The 20,296-nt window shown below is 39.5% G+C and overlaps 1 protein-coding gene across 1 annotated transcript in view; it reads left to right on the top strand.

Annotated features, from left to right (window-relative positions):
• Positions 1–20,296, top strand: part of Nmdar2 (NMDA receptor 2) — an 826,846-nt gene that overhangs the window by 187,559 nt on the left and 618,991 nt on the right. Inside the window, exons 2-3 of the mRNA XM_067148050.2 lie at positions 502–689; positions 7,788–8,014. Coding sequence (XP_067004151.1) covers positions 502–689; positions 7,788–8,014 — 415 coding nt within the window. The remainder of the gene's footprint in view (positions 1–501; positions 690–7,787; positions 8,015–20,296) is intronic.

The following is a 20,296-nucleotide window of genomic DNA, read 5'->3' as shown; positions in this document are numbered from 1 at the left end:
ATAATGTCTCACTCAGCAATGGATGGTGATGTGAGACGTACATGGCAACTGAACACGTACCACTCCTCGTAGTGGGAGTGGCTGAGGGCGAACATATCACACATGAAAGACAGAAATTTTTACAGTTGGCCTTATGTCACACCGCCGCAGTTAGATATTATAGTGACGAAGGCAGAGGAACGGGCCAGGAGTGGCCTTAATTAAAGTACAGTCCTAGCTCGCAACCACTTGCTCGGCGAGAGAAACTCTTGACCAGGTTTTAACCTCACATCACTAGCAAGTGTGATAGATAGAAATGGTTGTCATAGAAACGGACAGCACAGAAAACGCAACGAACACTAGCTGCTATTTTTACAGGTAAACATATCCACGCTGTAAAAGTCAAACTGTCCAAAACGAACGCAAGCAGTTCTAAAGTAGACATCGTGAGACCTGTTATAAACCATATTTTGTTAGCTTCACATCATAAACACAGCTAAACGACTCTCTCCACTGTTACAGAGAGCGTCCCAGTCAAGCCTGCAGCTGCAGCTGGCACCGTCGTTGGAGCACCAAACCGCCGCTATGCTGAGCATCCTTGAGAGGTACAAATGGCACCAGTTCTCGGTGGTGACTAGCCAGATAGCTGGGCACGACGACTTCATCCAGGCAGTACGAGAGAGGATCACCGAGCTGCAGGATCGCTTTAAGTAAGTACTGGGCAGATGTTTTTAGCTCAGCTAGTAATTATGAAAGACTTAGGGTTTTTCTAACGTTCATGGCTATGAGTAAGTTAACGTTTTTACAGTATCATACATCTGCATAGGGTAACAAAGTTTAGCTAATACTTGAAGACGGTTTGATTGAAAAGAAGCGGTTAAATCTTCTTCTTTTTCTTCTACTAATCCATCTTGTTTCCCTTCCTGAGATGTTTGCACAGCTACAGAACATGTCGGCTTAGAAAATAAAGTGGAATTAAAAAGGTCCGATGGAAAAGAAACGTTTTCTTTTTTTCTTCCTTATGCATCTCCTCTTTATCTGGTGGTGTGAAGTTACTAACAGAACTTGTAGTAAGCTGTGACGATGGCATATCGTTTCGATCACGCTTCTTTATATCACGCTTTCTACATTTAGTCAATGTTTTTATGCATTCTATTCGTAAATTACTTAAACAAATATGTTTAGAATTTACATGTCGAGTAAGATTATCACGTCCGTTGAGTATAGCAGTACATTGTTTGCACGCATATATTCCGAAGTTATGCTTTACGGCTTTATGTCGTTGAACATTCTCAAGTCTTTAAAACTCACACTACAAAGATCACACATAAAGATAATAGATGTTTTACAGGTAGATATGATGTATAGTTTTACACTGCAACGGGCAAATAACAACTGTCTATCTGTCTGCAAAACTGCGCGTAATATCGTGGAGCAGAGGGAGGAGAAGGAGGAGTAGGATGCTGTTACATTTCACGCCTGTTGTAAGTGTCAGCATTCAGTCCTACTATGTAATAGTTTATAAGTGTGAGGGTTCGATCCGTAGAAGTAAATCCTTCGAGGTTACATCAATTCAAAACGCCTGCCGATTTAAAAAGAGTGTCGCGTAAATAGCCGTGCCGAAAATAAAGTTAACAATATTTATTTCCGATCAATCTTACAGCTCATTTTATCTGCATAATAGTAGTGATTTTTGATTTAAGAGGAAGTACACTTCTATTACTCTCCTATGATTTTTTATTGTGTCAGAATAGGTTTGAATCCATAATTTTTCTTCTTAACACAATGTAATGTAGGACAAAGGAATCTTCTGCTAAGTAGTAAAATCATTTAATCTGCACAGTAGTATGAATTTTTATTATGTTATGGTAAATAAACAGAATTTTTTCTCTCTTGCATATGTTCGAATCCTGCAAAATCCATCGGCTTAGAACAAAGGTATCCCCTGCAAAATAGTAACTAAAATCATTTTATCGGCAGTGATTAAGAAGAAGTAAGTCGGATAGAGATATACAACACTTGCAATTCTATGTGTGCGCGTTGATTGCAGAGAAGTGCGTTTGTATTAACAGAGAGATTAATCTGATAATATTTTGCGTTATGAGTCTCTCTGTTCTGAACATTAATAGCCAACATGTTTGTCTTGTTCTACAATCAATTCTAGTGTGTGCTAATTTTAACTTGTCTTGTCGAATAGAGGCATACAGCACAGTAGCGTTGAAAGTTTTTCTGTTATAGTCAACATGTTTTGTCTTGTCGGATAAAGACATACAGCATCAGCTTATTCTACAATCAATTCTAGTGTGTGCTAATTGTAACAGGATTGAACCTGTTTTATCTTGTCGAATAGAGACATACAGCACAGTAACGATAAAAGTTTTTTCTGTTTAATAGTCAACATGTTTTGTCTTGTCGCGTAAAGACATACAGCATGTCAATTCTGTATTTTTGCAATTGCATTCTGTAACTATATTGAACCTGTCGTGTCTTGTCGGACACAGCATTTGCTTATCCTACAATATTTTTGCGTGCTGGTTATAATAGAAAACAGTATTACCTTCTCCTTACCGCATCGTCGTCCTACCGCTCCCTCCTCAATTGAAAAACTTATGCGGCGAGAACAACGCTATATAACGTAAGTATATATGCACTAATTTTGATCGATTCAGGAAGGGATCTGTCCGTAGGATGAGGAATTGAGCTAACCTCACTAACTATAAGGAAGATGAGTTGCCCTTTTGCCAGGAAAAGGAGCCCTTCTCCCCTTTTGCTAGGAGGAGGTGCCCTTTACCAGGAGGAAGTGTCCTTTTGCCAGGAGAAGAGGAGCACTTCTGTCCTTTTTCCATACAGAATCGGAGGAGGTGCCATTTTGCAAGGAGGAGCCCTTTTGCTATACGGATTGTCGGGAAGTACCTATGCCGTTAGGAGAGGACGAGGAGAAGGATGAGGAGGAAGCTGTAACATTTTCAAATTCCATCGACAACGTAGTTAAGATAACAGCAGTAAGGCTAGGGTCTGAGAGTGATGAAAAGGGCAGCTTGCTATAAAATAGTAGTATGTCGAGAAGGGCAGCTTGCTTTAAAACTATCGTCTCTAACATAGTAGTGTATCGAGAAGAGGAGCTTGCCTATAGTTAGGCCCCTAGCTATGTCCTCAAATTCCGCGGCGTAGCTAAGTCCCGTCAACATAAATTGAAAATCCGCGCCACCACGTGCATAATGTAGTGAGGTTTTGCCCCGTCAAGATAGCAGCACTGAGGTAAGTCATGTTTTGTTGTTTAAAATTAATGCCCACGTAGTTAAAGATGGTGGCTGTTATCTTGACAGATGTCAAAAAAGCACGTGGTATTTAAATTGCACCACCACCATGTGCATAAGGTGGCAACAGAAAGGTATAGCACCGTCAAGATAGCAGCACTAAAGTTAGCCACGTTCAAATGTTTAAAATTCCACGTCCACGTAGTTGAAAGATGGCAGTTGTCCTTGAGCAAGCGCTCCTAAGCCGTCTCATAAGAGCCTATATATAACCGCCATCTTCCACAAGTACCGCTAGGTCGTCTCATAAGAGCCCGTGTATAGCCGCCATCTTGTGCAACCGCCCCTTGGCAGTCTCATAAGAGCCTTTCTATGGCCACCATCTTGCCCAAGCGCCCTTAAGGCAGTCTTATAAGAGCCTATGGATAGCCGCCATCTTGGGAAGCACCCCTAGGCCGTATCATACGGGCCTGAATACAGCCGCCATCTCTCGCAAACGCCCCTAGGCCGTCTCATAAGGGTCTATGTATAGCCGCGGTCTTGCACGGTAACCCCTCACCCAGGTTCCAGGAGTTAGTCTCATAAGAGCATTGTATAGCCGCCATATTGTGCAATTCACGCCGGGAAGGGCATCTGGCCGTAAAACTAAGTTCGCGCCCCTCCAGGATAGCGGATGTGAGGTTTGGCTTGCTCTCTTAAAAGTCGGGAAAGACACCTAGCCGTTAAAGTAAGGTTGGGCCCCTCAGGATGGCGACTGTGAGGTTAGGCTTGCTCTCTTATGCAAATCCGCAAAATCGGCATTGTACACCTACTATACTGGGGTCAACGTCTTTGATGCACAACCGGTATAGTTACTCTACTAGACGTCGGGTGCCGACTCAGCAAAAAAGTTGCTGATGGTATGCAGTTGAACTGTTTGCTCCAGTACGAACCAATAAACCTGCATAACTCCTGAATCAAGCCTAAATAAATGATTATCCTAATTTCCAAGTTACTGTAAACATCATTCAAAGCAAAACTCTGACTAATATTCTGAACGTATTTACGTAAACACAATTAAACATATTATCATTTGGACTTCCACGGCCTGTGAAACTATTCATGATGTATATTTTGGGTTTGTGCCGTGTAATGTACTATATAAACTCTCTCAACGTGTTTCCAAAGGAACCGTGACTTTCTCCATCAGGAGAAACAGGCAAAAGAGAAAACATGACGCATCAAAGGGTGCTAAGAGGAAAAAGCAAGGAACTTAAAATACGTAAACATCCAGATAATTTCCACCACAATACAGAGTACAACTTCAGTGAATCTATCATCAGAACCATCAGCAAATGATGCGTTGCTGTTGTCTTAAGCATGGGGCTAAAAGGCTTCCCTATTACATTTTAGGGCACCTTTTGAAATTCCTTTGATGCGTCATGTTTTTATTTTTCAATTTCTCTTGATAAAGAAAGGCACGGTTCCTTTTGAAGCGCGTTGAGCGTTCATATAGTTCATTTGACGGCACAAACCCAAAATATACATCATGAACGAATAAACTTGCCCTCGAGGGCTTGAATTAATCTACTATGTTCGAAATCAGGCATTTGAATGGGACCTACTTTCTTTGCGTGTTTGAGCTCACTCGTCTAGGCTGTCATAGTGGTGTAGTGTGCCATCACACTACTGAACTCTGGCAGTGCATTCTCTTGCTGGTGTCTATGGTTTCATGCCATCTGCTTGTTAGGTCGTCCTGACGGCTTCTGTAATTGATGCAGACAATTTTGGTAGGTCGTTACCGACACACGTTTAACCCAGTTGCGTCAAAATTATATCGTGATTTAGGAATTGTAAAATACTTTACTATTCTCGCTATTTCGTTTTGATATCTCCTATTTTAGAGTTAATTACCCAATCACGTGTATCTGTCCAGCGGTCTACTATGGATCAACATCGTGTACTTTGCATTCTCAGTAGGATTAAAAAATGAACTTCTTGGCGAATGGAACACTAATTAATGTTATTATGTGCTCAAGACTATCACAGTACATATTCTCAATTAGGGCATTTTCGTACTAAAGTACGTCTCGAGGCAGAAGCGATACACACCTCGCGTCTTCAAAGGTCCAAATGGCGAGAGTGACGTTCAATGCTACCCCATGGCACTTAAGAGGAACTCCGGTCTAACAAGCGCTAGTAATTTGTGCAGTGTCTTCTTTTCACTCCAATTGACATTCATAACATGTAAATAATTTAACAAAGCACGATTATGGAATGTATCAGACCCAACCAATCTGATAAATCAGCTGTTGCTGATCATGCCTTAACATCTGACCACGATGTCATGTTCCAAGGAGTGGCTGTAGACATTCGATAAATCACATTCGCTGAAGTCGGCTCCTAGGCTTAATTAGAATCTTATTTCCTTGTGATTCTGGGCTTGCAGCGTGCAGTGCGCGCAAATACTTAGTACTAGGGCTCCCGAGGCAAGATGGCTGTTATACATTGGTTATGAGACGAAATTTAAGCATCTGGGTGAGGGGTAATGGCGGTACATTGTTCTTATAGGCCTAACATTGGAGAACTACCTCAGGGTCTCACAACTTGTAACTTATTGTTTTAATAGGAAGTACAACCATAAGTAAACCATCCTCTATTATCGCTAATCAGAGTAAAAAGTAGAAGACATCCAACACTCCGAAAAACGAAAGGATTCGGGAGTAAGGAAATTTCGAATCGCTCAATTGTGTACCTAATCATTTTCAAAATAACACTGTAATACAATGCTCTGGCCAACAGACCTATTAATAATTTACTACTCAGAGGCGTTTCTCATAACTCGCAGGCTGAAATCCATTCTCTCGCTAGTTGACTATGGGTACAATAAACTGAGTATATTGAAAATACGAGATGTAAATTTCATCAGATATCGGTAAAGAGAAGTTGTAACATTCCGCAATCTGAATGCTTGCGGGGAAAGTACAATATACCACCAAAGTGGGCTTAGCATCATTGTTTACGGTACTACATACTTCAGAGTGGTGATGATGACTGTTGTTTTAATACGAAGTGCAACCATCAGTAAACCATCCTCTATTATCACTAATCAGGGGCAAAAAATGGAAGGGGTCCAACACTCCGAAAAATGAAAGTATTTTCCGGCGGAAGACTAGGGGACGAAGGACGAGAGGTTATACCGTCGGGATCGGAAAACATCAAGGGTTGACCAAGGGTAGTTGGGTAGGATAGGTGAAAGTGGAAGCAATGCAGGAATACGCTCAGTACCCCTTGGTCGCCAATCCACACTCTCAAGTTAGGAACCCATTGAGCCCCTTTTCGTTGCCGTTTACGACAAACGGGTGATACCGTGTTATCTTACTGTCATCACCCACATCCGGATGCATATTTCAGAGGATTTAAGTAAGTCTATCCTAAAATGTCTTATGAAATGTGGATGGTGCTTATGGAACTCCGAAATACTAGCACAATAACAACGGGAGCAATATAATCTACTCTAGGCCTGTTATATATTGTAAGCCATACTTAGCTGTAAAATGTTATCCCAGGAATATTTCTGGATTTCCGATTCGTGCAACCGCACGCACAACACCACATTATAGTAACTTTTAGTGAGCTGTGATGGGTTTGACTGTATTAAAAAAAAAAAGAAAAAAGAAACATGCGTTCTCGTCCCTGTATAAAACCTCGCCCCCTATGTAGAGCACTGTCATTGGGCTTCACTATCAGATATCCAAGGCTTCTCCTTGTAATCTTTAATCCCTGATGTTACCCTACTGCCATTTTTACAATGGTTAAGACCTAACAGTAGTATTTGTGAGGGCCAATTTTCCCTCGAATTTTGGATATAGATTTTAAAAAATGAATTAAATATACTCCATTTAGATAAATAGAATACATAAAAACAGGGAGTAATATTAAAAAAATTAATTAGTTTTCTTTCGGGTCTGTAATCGGTATGAAAATTAAAAATTCATTCTTTCGAATGAAATTTGAAACATTTTCAAATAGACGTCACTGATTTCAAAAACGTACTCGCCGTGTCGGGAAATATCCAAAATTTCGGACAGGAAGCTAATTACTCAAAGACGGGCGTAAAAAGACTGATACGCTCAAAATTTTACGGGACTGAGGATTTCTTCATGAAACTTTGGAACATACATGCCAATGTGTTGTACTAACAAATAATAAATTTATCAAAAGTGGATATTATTGAGTAATCTCACGCTCGTATTTCCATTGTAAAAATGGCAGTAGGGTAACATCAGGTATTAAAGAATAGAGGGAGAAGCCTTGGATATCTGATAGTGATGCCCCATGACATCCACCTTTACGAGATATATCGGCGTATTTGACAGTTACAGAATGTAAGATTGCTCTCTTGTCACTGCCGAATGATTAATAGAATAAATGTGGCCTTGATTTTATTATAATTATTGGAGCAATTCATGAGTTTCCAGATAATTCTTCTTAAAGAGAACATCCAGGTCACGAACTCATCTTTTCTCCTGAAAATGTTTGAACGTTCCTAAGCAAGTTTCATTTGTTTGTCAGGTTCACCATTCTGAACGCCATCTTGGTGACGAAGCCACACGATCTGATGGAACTGGTGAATTCCGAGTCTCGGGTCATGCTGCTCTATTCGACAAGAGAAGAAGCTATCCACATTCTAACGGCCGCCAAGGATTACAAGATAACTGGGGAAAACTACGTCTGGGTGGTGACGCAGAGTGTGATCGAGAACCTCAAGACTCCCTATCAGTTCCCCGTCGGTATGTTAGGTAAGTGTTACCTGTTTTCCAATCGTTCCTCCGTAATTACAGTAGAGGGCGATAATAATCCGCCAGAAGTGTCAGCAGAATTTCAAGATCACTTTTAGCGAAAGAAATGTAGATTTTGCTCATTGTGTTTAGAGAACAATGAACTTCAATCAATCAATCAATCAATCAATCAATCAATCAATCAATCAATCAATCAATCAATCAATCAATCAATCAATCAATCAATACTGATCTGCATTTCGGGCAGTCGCCCGGGTGGCAGATTCCCTATATGTTGTTTTCGTAGTCTTTCCTTAACTGATTGCAAAAAATTAGAAATTTGTTCAACATCTCTCTTGATAAGTTATTCCAATCCTCAACTCCCCTTCTTAAAAAAAAAAAAAGAACATTTGCCCCATTTAAACCTCCTAAATTCCAGCTTTATCTTCATATTGTGATGTTTCCCACTTTTAAGGACACCACTCAGACTTATTCGTCTACTGATATTATTGCACGCCATCCCTCCACTGACAGCTCGGAACATACCAATTAGTTGAACAGCTCGTCTCCTTTCTCCTAAGTGTTCCCAGCCCAAATTTGGCAACATTCTTGTAACGCTACTCTTTTGTCGGAAATCACCCAGAACAAATCGAGCTGCTTTTCTTTGGATTTTTTCGAGTTCATGATTCAAGTAATCTTGGTCTGGGTCCCATACACTAGAACCATACCGTCAACTGGGGTTACTATAGTCACTTTTTTAAGTTTTTTGTGAATATCTTGCACATTTTATGAGATATCCATGTATAAATGAAATATGATTTAGTATAGAGTGTTGGGTATCATCTACTTACTAAAATAAATTTTTCGAACATCCAGTAACTGTCTCACATCTGAAAATATAGTGAGCATAGTAACCCCATGAGGTGGGGACACTATGGTCATATATTAAAATCACTCCAGAATTGTTACTAAATATGCAGGAATTAGTAGGGGGTGACTATGGTCAAACAGAACGTGATTTTCCAAGCATATTGATGTAAGAAATATTATATTTAACTATATTCTAAAGCTAAAAAAATTACAGTTGTGTCAAACATTAAAGAAAAATTTGCAAAATGTGGTTAATTTGTTCTTTTCATTTATAATAATCTCATTTCAAGTTGTAGCCAGTAAACTTTATATAGAAGGTTAGCTTACCCCCATCTTTGCTCAACTGGAGGTTGTAGTATTTTAAAAATTTCATTCACATTGATAACATAAATGTCTGCTTCCTTTGGCCACCCAAAATATTCATGACATCTTCTACGAAATATAACTTTCACTTCATCTTCTTGACAAGTACCATCATCATCTATCACTTTACCTATGTAATACAGTTTTTTTGTTTTTTTGGTACTAAACTCAACCAGAACATAGTCTCCTGCTGTTGGTTTCCTACAGCATTCATCATTATCTTCTTCTTCTGCCATCAGTCCTACTTTCATCACTTTCCAAGTTTCTTCATCACTTCCATTTAAATGAATTTCAACATCACTTTCAGAGTCTTATGAATCTTCTCTTGTACGCCTTTTCTGCTTCTTTCTGAAGATTGGTAGAACTGATGTTTCACCACTTGTTCTTGCTTGAAACTGATCTTGAAGAGGTGGACAAAGTTCAATATCCTCCGAAGAGACATTTTTTCCTGGCTCGACAAACCATCTCTTCTTTCTTGTGAGGCCATTTCTTTACTTTGAATAGCGCACTTCTTTCAAGAAACTTAAAACAGACACAGCAATGTCACTAGCAACTGAAGAATTATTGTCAGTTTCTAGGATGGACCTACCATTTTGCCGCTAACACTGAAATAAAAAGGACACAAGCATGAAGTATGAAACAAACAAGTGAATAATAAAATATAAATACATTAATTGTATATAATATTTAACAAGAGTAATCTAACGTAACCCATAAGACAATTGCAATGAGTTGATACTCATGACCATAGTAACCCCAAACAACAAGACAATTGTACTATTGTTTATAAATTTGCACTTTTAAGGTACAAAATAATTTCTTATAAAGATAAAATTACATACATACCTTCACAAGGAATAAACAAAGGTAAACAACACTTTCAGATGACATTTAGAAGTGATTACCTAGGAGCAACAATGAACAGTTTAGCAAACTGTTGTTTCTGTCAAAAAACAAGTGCTGAAACAAATGATAGTCAGAAAAACGCATTTCAGGTTAGAACCACAAGTTTTCCCTTTCTGGAAAGAAAAATGTGCCTAGATTGGAGGGAAATTTGAAAATTGAGATTTTAAAAATATATAATATATGAATAAGCCACAATAACATTTTTCCTCAGTTTTGACCATAGTCACCCCTGGGACCGTAGTCACCCCGGCTGACGGTACTCTAGTTTGGATCTTACCAGAATCTAATATGCTCTCTTCTTTACAATCTTACTAGAATCCCTAAATACCCATATAACCATACGCCCTTATTTACAATCATATTTATGTGATTACCCCAATGAAGATCTTTCGTTCGGTACTTACTTAATGCCATCCTCTAACATGCTACTGTATTTATAGAATTCGTTCCATTAAATAAATTACGTGCCAGCACTAACAGGCTATAAAGGGTGAGTCTAATTTATGTTACAGTGGAGTTAGACCCCACTACTCTCCCGTGTACGACTACTACCACTACTACAGAATTGTTTTCATTCCTCCCCTGAAGGGAGAAGGGTCCTCTTAGACGCAGTCACCGTCTCTCAGGCTAGGAGACTTTTGTTGTGGTGATCGACATGTGTGAAAGAAGTGAGGTGGTTGGCAAATACTATGAACTGTTCCGGCATTCGTCTTAGTGCTGGAGAATGGAAAACCATTCCCAGGACAGCCGACGATGGGGACCAGCCCCTCTCCGTCTCCCGAATACAGGGGCTCCTCTGCTCGGTTGGTCGGTCTGAGTGTAGAACTTTCACACTACTGACCAGCCGTGGCCACTTGTAGGCGAAAGCCCACTCGGTAATCGCTGACCGCGGCCATACTCAAGATGCCCCGTGAGACGCACAATTCAGTACCGATGTACTAGGAAAGATATGTCCCACCACCTCCTAGGCTACCATGGATCGTAAATTAAGTTCCCATCAGGAATCTTTAATTTATATTGCTTCCGACTGTGAACATTAACAAAAATGATGTAGCCTAATCGTAATACCCAAAATGCGATTACAAAAACCTGCGCGAACCCACGAGCTTCGAAATGAGGGGATGGAATATCATGGCGGGATAGCTACGGCTGTGCTACTGGGATCAACGTGAGGCCAGCTGGCCTCTTCAGTATCTTCCCTAAGGTTGACAAACCACGGCTAAACGCCATAACTTCACACATTTACCCGTGTATTTTACGTAATGTCGGTCCCACCTTCTCCGTGAAGTTGAACCTAAAAACGAATCTCCTCGCAACACATTCTTCGTACAACTCATCCTGAATTTGCGTGGAGTGGGAAATGATGATGTTGCACCTGTGTCCACATCTTGATATTATTATTTAACTTTCCTGCATAAAGTTCTGCTAACACACGTTTCTTCAATCACTCTCTTCTGTACAGTTATCACACGAACTGCGATAACTTCCTCACATTTACGTTTCACTTGACGCCTGCCTCTTCCGTTACAGCCTTCTTCTCCTCACCAAGTTGATAGAGTGCTTATGTTCTTCCTTGAGATGTTAACAGTTACAATTACGAGTAACCGACGTGCACACTTTCATAGCAACTAGAGAAATGTACGTTCCTCTCTCCCACTTGAGATCTTAACAGTTGCAATTATGAATAGCGGACGTGAACACTTCGTACCAACCAGGGAGGTGAACTTTCCTCCCTCTCACTTGAGATCTTAACAGTTACAATACGAGGAGCGGAAGTAAACTCTTCTATAGCAACTAGAGAGGTGAACGTTCCTCCCTCTCACTTGAGATCTTAACAGTTACAATTACGAGGAGTGGAAGTAAACTCTTCTGTAGCAACTAGAGAGGTGAACGTTCCTCTCTCTCTCACTTGAGATCTTAACAGTTACACCTACGAGGAGCAAACGTGAACACTTCTGTAGCAACTAGAGAGGTGAACGTTCCTCTCTCTCACTTGAGATCTTAACAGTTACAATTACGAGGAGCAAACTTGAACAGTTCTGTAGCAACTAGAGAGGTGAACATTCCTCTCACTCACTCGAGATCTTAAAAGTTACAATTACGAGGAACGGACGTGAACACTTCTGTAGCATGTAGAGAGGTGAACTTTCTTCCCTCTCACTTGAGATCTTAACATTTGCAATTACGAGGAGAAGACGTGAACACTTCTGTAGCAACTAGAGAGGTGAACGTTCCTCTCTCCCACTTGAGATCTTAAAAGTCACAATTACGAGGAGAGGACGTGAACACTCCTGTGGTAACTAGAGTGGTGAACGTTCCTCCCTCTCACTTGAGATCATAAGAGTTACAATTACTAGGAGCAAACGCGAACACTTCTGTAGCAACTAGAGAGGTGAACTTTCTTTCCTCTCACTTGAGATCTTAACGCTTGCAATTACGAGTAACCGACGTGCACACTTTCGTAGCAACTAGAGAAATGTACGTTCCTCTCTCTCACTTGAGATCTTTACAGTTACAATTACGAGGAACGGACGTGAACACTTCTGTAGCAACTAGAGAGGTGAACGTTCCTCTCTCTCACTTGAGATCTTAAAAGTTACAATTACGAGGAACGGACGTGAACACTTGTATAGCAACCAGAGAGGTGAACGTTTCCCTCTCTCACTTGAGATCACAAGATCGAATACTTTAGCAAAATCAATTACTATTGCGTCAATCCTTGACCCACTTTCGAGCTTATCCGATATATCTTTACATACGGAACAGAGCTGACTTTCGCAGGAGAAACCTTCCCTAAAACCATGCTGCCCCTTAAATATCATTTCAGAAGAGTCCCATTTTAACTTCAAATAATCTACTATTAATTGCTGCATTTGTTTGCATACGATTGACGTCAAACTTAGCGGTCTGTGGTTATTCAAGTCGCTCTTGTCACCCCCTTTGTGGATAGGAAATGCAATGGACGATATCCAATCTTCTGGAACTTTCGTATTGTTCAGTGATATATTAAAAATTCTTATTAAATATGTTAGGATCACTTCACCCCCAAGATTTACTTCTTCTAAGTTTATAAAGACTTTACGCAATAATAAAGCTTTAATTTGGAAATCATTATTAGTTTTCCTGAAATTGTCCCTGAATAACTGCGCCGCCGGATTAAAAACCTTTTCGTAGTGCTTATTTAATGCTTCCGTTTTATCTATATCTCTTGTCGCCATTACATTCCCTCCTATACAAACAGAAGGAACGGACTTGTTCTCTCCCTTCAATTTTCGTATATGTTTTTAAAATGACTTCCAGGTATTTCGATGTTCATTTAGGATATTGTTTTTTTTTTTTAGTCACTTCCTTTTCTGCTAGCAAAAGCTTCACCAAACTTCTATACTCCGCTATGCACGCATTGTTGTTATTTCTTCTGTTGAACGCTATCCTAGTCTTACGTTTAAGCTTCCTAATAGTCACGGTGTAGTACAGCAGATCTGAATTTTCCCTAATTATCCTTTTGGGAACGAATTTATTCAGCCCAGTATTTAAAATTATTTTGAAGTTCTCCCGAATGTCGTCCATCCTCTAGCCCTCCTTTAACCAATTAGTATAGCACAACCTCAAACAGTTTTGAAAACCTACGGAGTCCCCCCTCACATAGCACCAAATAGTCTTAGAAACTCCCACATGCTTCGTATTACAAATTTCCCAAGAGAGATCAAGTATCACCGCACTGTGGTCACGAATCCCCTGAATCACGTTACAAGATATAAATATGTCATCCGGTCTGACTAGAAAAACATCTAAAAGAGCTCGTTTTCGTGTGTTCTTTGTAACTTCTTGGGAAAATACATTCATCCACACTAATAAGTTAACTGCTTCCTGTGATAGGCTCCCCGTAGTTGACCCAGCCCAGTTTAATGACGGTAGGTTTAGATCCCCTCCAATTATAGTTCTTTTCCCGTAGCTTATATTTGCACATGTCGATTCTGAAAGACGAGTGATCGTGTTTACACCTGATTTTGGAGGGCGATAAGCTCCGATAATGATTATACTTTGTTTATTGGGTGCATTATTTACATCCACGCTAATTATTTTGCAATCATCGAGAACACGTTTTAACGTACTGGTTAGCTCTGACCTAACACAAATGAAAATTCCTCCTTATTACGACCCTCTATCCAGTCTAAAGGTTAGAAATTTTGACCTGAATATTTCTGAATGATATATGTTATCCGATAATAAAGATTATTATTATTATTATTATTATTATTATTATTATTATTATTATTATTATTATTATTATTATTCAATGATGGCGGCTGTGTGAAAGGGCGTATCGTCTGCAAGTGATAGTGTATTGGTACTTATAAAGGCAATATTGCACAATACAGACTGTATTAGTTGTAAAGAGTGTACGAAGCAAATGCTGATCAACAGAGAAAGGTGAGTCTATGTGAAGTATTTAGTGTCGTTAAGAATCACGAACTATGGTTGCATGAAGGTACTTAACCTAAACGAATAAAAGTTAGGATCGAATCTTAGACAACATCGAAACGTAATAAGTAGTTCACAAGATCACCGCTAAAGGCTTATTGGAGCAATAAGTTTGTGGAACTATCACTTGAGTTGTGAGGAAACACTACTAGAGCGCAGTTATACACCTAGCGCTAATTTGGGTCGTTCGCGTAATGTTCTGGTGATAAATGGAAACATCTACTAACAAAAACACGCGTGATCAAAATCAAATGGTTACTCCGAGCATCGAATCATCGAATAAACTGAAAGAATCAAGCGATGTCCCGCGAGATACCGAACTAATAACCCTGTCTACAGCTGTACAACAAGGCGAGGGAGAGGGAGAAGATGACCCAAACATGGTCGAGGCGGCAGAAGCACAAAACAAGGAGCTTGTGTTTGCAACATTAGTCAATGATATTAAAGAATGCGACAAAGTAAAATGGATCGAAAGATAGCAGCAGATGATTGATGCACGGTTTAGCAGGATGCCCCGTGGATGGTGGCCGAAAATAACCAGAGAGTTTCAACAACGCTTTGACCAAGGAGCTCGTCAAATTGATGTCAGGAATTTATACAATCGATTCAGACATAAGAGTCAGAATATTAATGCATGTGAAACGGATAACCTCAAAGAAAATAATGCAATAGAAATGCCATCTATGGTGAAGAACACAGACTTGTTCCTCAAAGTGAAACGAACGTTATTGACAAATATTGATGAATATTGTAAGAAGAAAGAAGCAAAAACAAGAACTAAGAAAATAAATCAGGAAATAAATCAAGAAATACTCGAAATGATGAATGTAATCATAAAATCGGAACGAGTAGAACAGCAAATAACCACGATCGCCGAAATGAATGATGTGTTGTATGCATGTCAACAGATATATGAGATGATGACAGCTAAAGAAAAGAAGGTATCTGGCTGGAAAAGCTCTATCGAAGCCAAGATCAACAAATTGAATAGAAAATTGGAAATAATTGATCCCCACCGCCCAAATGAAAGAGCAAGTAAAGAGTTGATTAGAATGTGTAAAGAAAATCAAATTCCTTCAAACAAGAGTAGTAATATTCAGAAGATGCGTGATACTATTCTTGAAAAAATAGCTATTTACAAGAAGAAGATAGTGATAGCTGAAAATCGTATAGCATCTAGGAACACAAACCGAAAGTTTGACTTTAATAGGAAGACCTTCTATCGTGACCTTGAAGGCGATATATTTACAGTAAGTGAAGATATTAATCTTGAAGAAACCAAACGCTTTTGGACTACAATTTGGAAATATGATGAAAGACACGATTATGAGCAACTGATCCAAGAACTAAGTCCAGCGGAAGTGGATGTAGACATGGATAGAGAAAAGATAAGAGAGGTCATATCCAGGTGTATAAAGTACCTAGCGAACTGGAAAGCAACAGGACCTGATTTTGTGTATAATTACTTTATTAAGAGGATGTATGCATTACATGAGAGGTTAGAACAACTAATCTACGAAATAATCCAAAACCCAGACCTAATCGATGAAGAACTTTATGCTGGGATAACATATTAGTAGTATAATAAGCGGGTTCGGCGGCCACCTCCGCCTCAGGGCTCCCAGGGGCCCCTCCGCCTCCGCCTCACGGGAGGCCCTCCCAGAGGCCTCCTCCGCCTCCCGAGGGGCCTTCCCAGAGGCCTCCTCCGCCTCCCGCGGGAAATTTCAATTTGTAAACAAACCCACGTGCTTTTTGACAGCTGTCATCGAAAACAACGCATCGCTAACTTCAGCGTTACCATCTTGACGGACCTAAACCTTAGTGGTACCAACTTAACCTAACTAGCGCGAGATTTGAATCGGTAAACAGCTGACATCCGCCATCTTTAATCCATAGAGCACAGTGCTGCCCTCTTTAGCTACTTACCTTTGAAATGTGGGGGCGGATAATTTGAAAAATGCTTTTTGATAGCAGCCATCTTTAATCGACAGAGCACCGTGCTGCACTCTGGTGACAGACAATTCCACGTGACAGCCGCCATCTTTAATCAAGAGAGCACAGGGCTGCACTCTATGTGGTGGCGGCAATTTGAAAAATTTCACATGCTCTTGTTTGGAAACAAAGCCACGTGCTTTTTCGACAGCTACCATCCGCCATCTTTAATCAAGAGAGCAATGTGCTGCACTCTCTAGTTGAAATGTGGGGGCGGCAAATTCTACATTCTCTTGTTTGGAAACAAACCTATGCGCTTTTTTGACAGCTATCATCCGCCATCATTAATCCAGAGAGAACAGTGCTGCACTCTTTAGTTGAAATATGGTGGCGGCAATTTCTACGCGCTCTTGTTTGGAAACAAACCCATGTGCTTTTCTGACAGCTGTCATCCGCCATCTTTAATCCAGAGAGAACAGTGCTGCACTCTTTAGTTGAAATGTGGTGGCGGCAAATTCCACGTGCTCTTGTTTGAAAACAAATTCTACGTGCTCTTCAGCTGTCATCTACCATCTTTAATCAAGATGCTAACCTTAGTGCTTTGTGGTGGCGGATAATTTGAAAAATTCTTTTTTGACCAGCAGCCTTCTTTAATCCAGAGAGAACAGTGCTGCCATCTTTAGCTACTGCCATCTTACATCGCTTACCTCGGTGCTGCACTCTTTAGTTGAAATGTGGTGGCGGTAAATTCGAACAAGTTTAATCATACATCGGGGGAGCTAGAGTAAGCACGTGCTGCAGTGATGACGTCATCATGCATGTTTAGACTTGTCCGTTTTCTTAAGAGTAAGTCGGTGTAAAGGAATGTGGTGGCGGTAAATTCGAGCAAGTTTAAACATGCATCGAGAAAGCTAGAGTAAGCACGTGCTGCAGTGATGACGACATTGTGCATGTTTAGACCTGATCGTTTTTCTTAAGAGTAAGTCGGTGTAAAGCAATGCAATAAGTACAACATTTTTGAATGCGATCAAATATTTATTTACTAATGTACTACAACAGTGTTCGTTTTTGCTGCTAACAAGGTTGGTGTGCTTCTTAACAACGTATGCTTCTGAAATGCCTCCTGCAACATTCAGATTAAACAAAACATTTAGAAATATATTATACTAAGTATGTTATGCTTTACAGAGAAGATCATATACTTCTTACCTTGTTGTTATTCCTTTTCGGAATCATCATCATCATCATGAGGTACTAGAGAAAGTTCATTCATACACTGTGTACAGTGTTCAATCGTCGGATTTGGTCCATCCCAATCATCATCACCATTTTCACCTCGATGTTCGTAATGTCGTTCACAAGTTCTGCATAAAGGTACTTCGATCGACATCTTACTGTGTAGAGGAAGGATGTCCCAAAAATTATGTACGTAAGAAGCAGCGTACGTAGATAAAAATCCTGGTGGTAAGTATTGAATAAGATGTTCCGGCATCGACGATCTATGTTTATAGAACATCTTAATAGCCTCACTCACTCGTGTAAGATAAATAAGATGTTGCGTATGAGCATGCAAACAGCGGGCACATTTACAGTTTTGTTCCATAGCGTACGATGTCGAAGCACACACTAATGAAAATGATAAAGATCTATTCTTATTTATAGTCTCGTAACAATATTCGTTAGCGGATGGTAAGTAACATCACTCATATGAATAATAAGACAATAGGCTGCTGTGTTAGCAGGAAGGATATCGGATGTTTCAAATTCTAAACGAATATCAACTGGAGATTCTTTTATAGATTCTTCATGATAAGAGCAGTCTATAACTACAATCGGTGCCTTATTTTTAAATTCTTGAGGTGTAAATAGCGGACGATCTTCTTTCTGATAATACGATAATTGAAATTTACAAAACATGTCAAAGAGCATCCCAAACTTATTTTTCTCAAAGTTAATGTCTAAGTTTTCGTAGGGATACGTAATTCCATTGAGATATAGTCTAACGTGTCTTAATTTACAGTGATCAAACAGTGAGCTATCTTTTTCGTGATTGAATTCACGATTAGTTTGAAATCCAAAAATAATGTACAAGGGCTTCTCAGTAAAACGTGATGTTTTAACAGCCCAGCTATGCTTGTTTGTAGGTAGTAACAAAGGATATTCATGCAGCTCCCAACTTCTAAAACGTATGGGTAATGGTGTATCATTTTCTACAATCTTGAGCAATCGAAGTTTTTTACGATCAGATAAGGTTACATGTGGAATCCGCCACAGTATACGATGCAGTGTTATTTTCGATTCTACTGGTGTTTCTACTGCTTTAAGAGAATTGTAATCACTTCGATCACGGATTAGAATAAGCTCTTCTTTTGCGTTGATTATAATACGTGTAAAGTCTTCTGCGAATCCAAAAATATGTTTCAGTGATAACATACCCATAAAAGTTCCATCCTCATTAATCATCCAGTTGTTAGTAGCTTTTGGACACCATCCAGCCATCCGCAAAAGATTACTTTCTTCATCACAGAAAGAAGGGTAGAGTTTCATTGCACTTGTAATACCAACATTCTTCGTTCGATCTATTTCAACATTATTTACTTCATATCGCGCTTCAGAAAAGAGAAAAGCTAGAGCATGGTTGTTTAGTTGTGAAGTGCTTGGTCCACTTCCATCCGACTTTTCTAGTCGTCCTTCAATATAGAGGTAGCTTTCATGTGGTAACGTGTATACATTTTGCTGATTAATAATAAAATGAATTTCATCATTGTTATTTAATCCAAACGTAAAAGGTTGATAGGAATGAAGCCCACTTCGTACTACACCTTCACGACTTTCTACTGTATTCGTAATGTCTAGCATTTCTTCCATTCTGTTGTAGTAATGTATATCCTAAATCTTGGAGTATCTGCTGATGGGTATCTGTTAACTCGATGAATCTCTGCACACATGTAGTATGTCTTCGGAATGTACACCGTGTTTTATAGATGGTTTTCATACTGGTTTAAGATGTAGTTTGTAAGCTACGTTCGCGTGCTGATCTAAATGAATAACCTGATTATGTTTATTTACAAGTCTAAGAGTAATGTTGCTAATGTGTTTTACAGACACAGGATGATAAAGAACTACTGCTGGTTTCTCACAAATAATATATCCAGGTTCCTCTGTAACAATAAAGTCGTGCAGGACGTGCGAAGTTTGTAGATTACTATTCAAGTCTGTAATAATATTACAAGTAATGTTCACATTATAATCATCGAAGAGTTTTATAGGTTGATCAGACTCGTAACGTACGTTCGGTAGGAGCTCCCTCGATGAAAATCCAAGCAGTGGTCCAATCGAATCAGGTTGTGATTTGAAGTCAATCTTAAATGATGATTCAATAACACATTTATGTGTAATGTTACTTATAGTGATTGAGAACTTGTAATTATGATTACTAAAACTATCTTCCCCAAACTGATCAATTAACGTACTTTCAATATAGTCGTGAATATCGTCTACTGTATAACTACCTGAAGGTAGTGTTAGCACATACTCATCGTAATAGAACTTGTTTACACCATCACGCACATTATAGATTTTATTGAAGCTTTCAAACGATACTAGTCCAAGACTATGTGGCTGAAAACCAAGTTCGATTGGATTAAAATAGACGGTTGTTTCAGGTCCTTCTCCACGTACAGCAAACGTTCTTTCACTGTTCGTCATCACGACGACACTAATGCACTTTCTCTACTGTCTGGGTTTGAT

The sequence above is a fragment of the Anabrus simplex genome, chromosome 5, assembly GCF_040414725.1.
Source record: "Anabrus simplex isolate iqAnaSimp1 chromosome 5, ASM4041472v1, whole genome shotgun sequence".
Lineage (NCBI taxonomy): Eukaryota > Metazoa > Arthropoda > Insecta > Orthoptera > Tettigoniidae > Anabrus > Anabrus simplex.
Note: the sequence above shows the minus strand (reverse complement) of the source record. Positions and strands in the feature narration are given on the sequence as shown.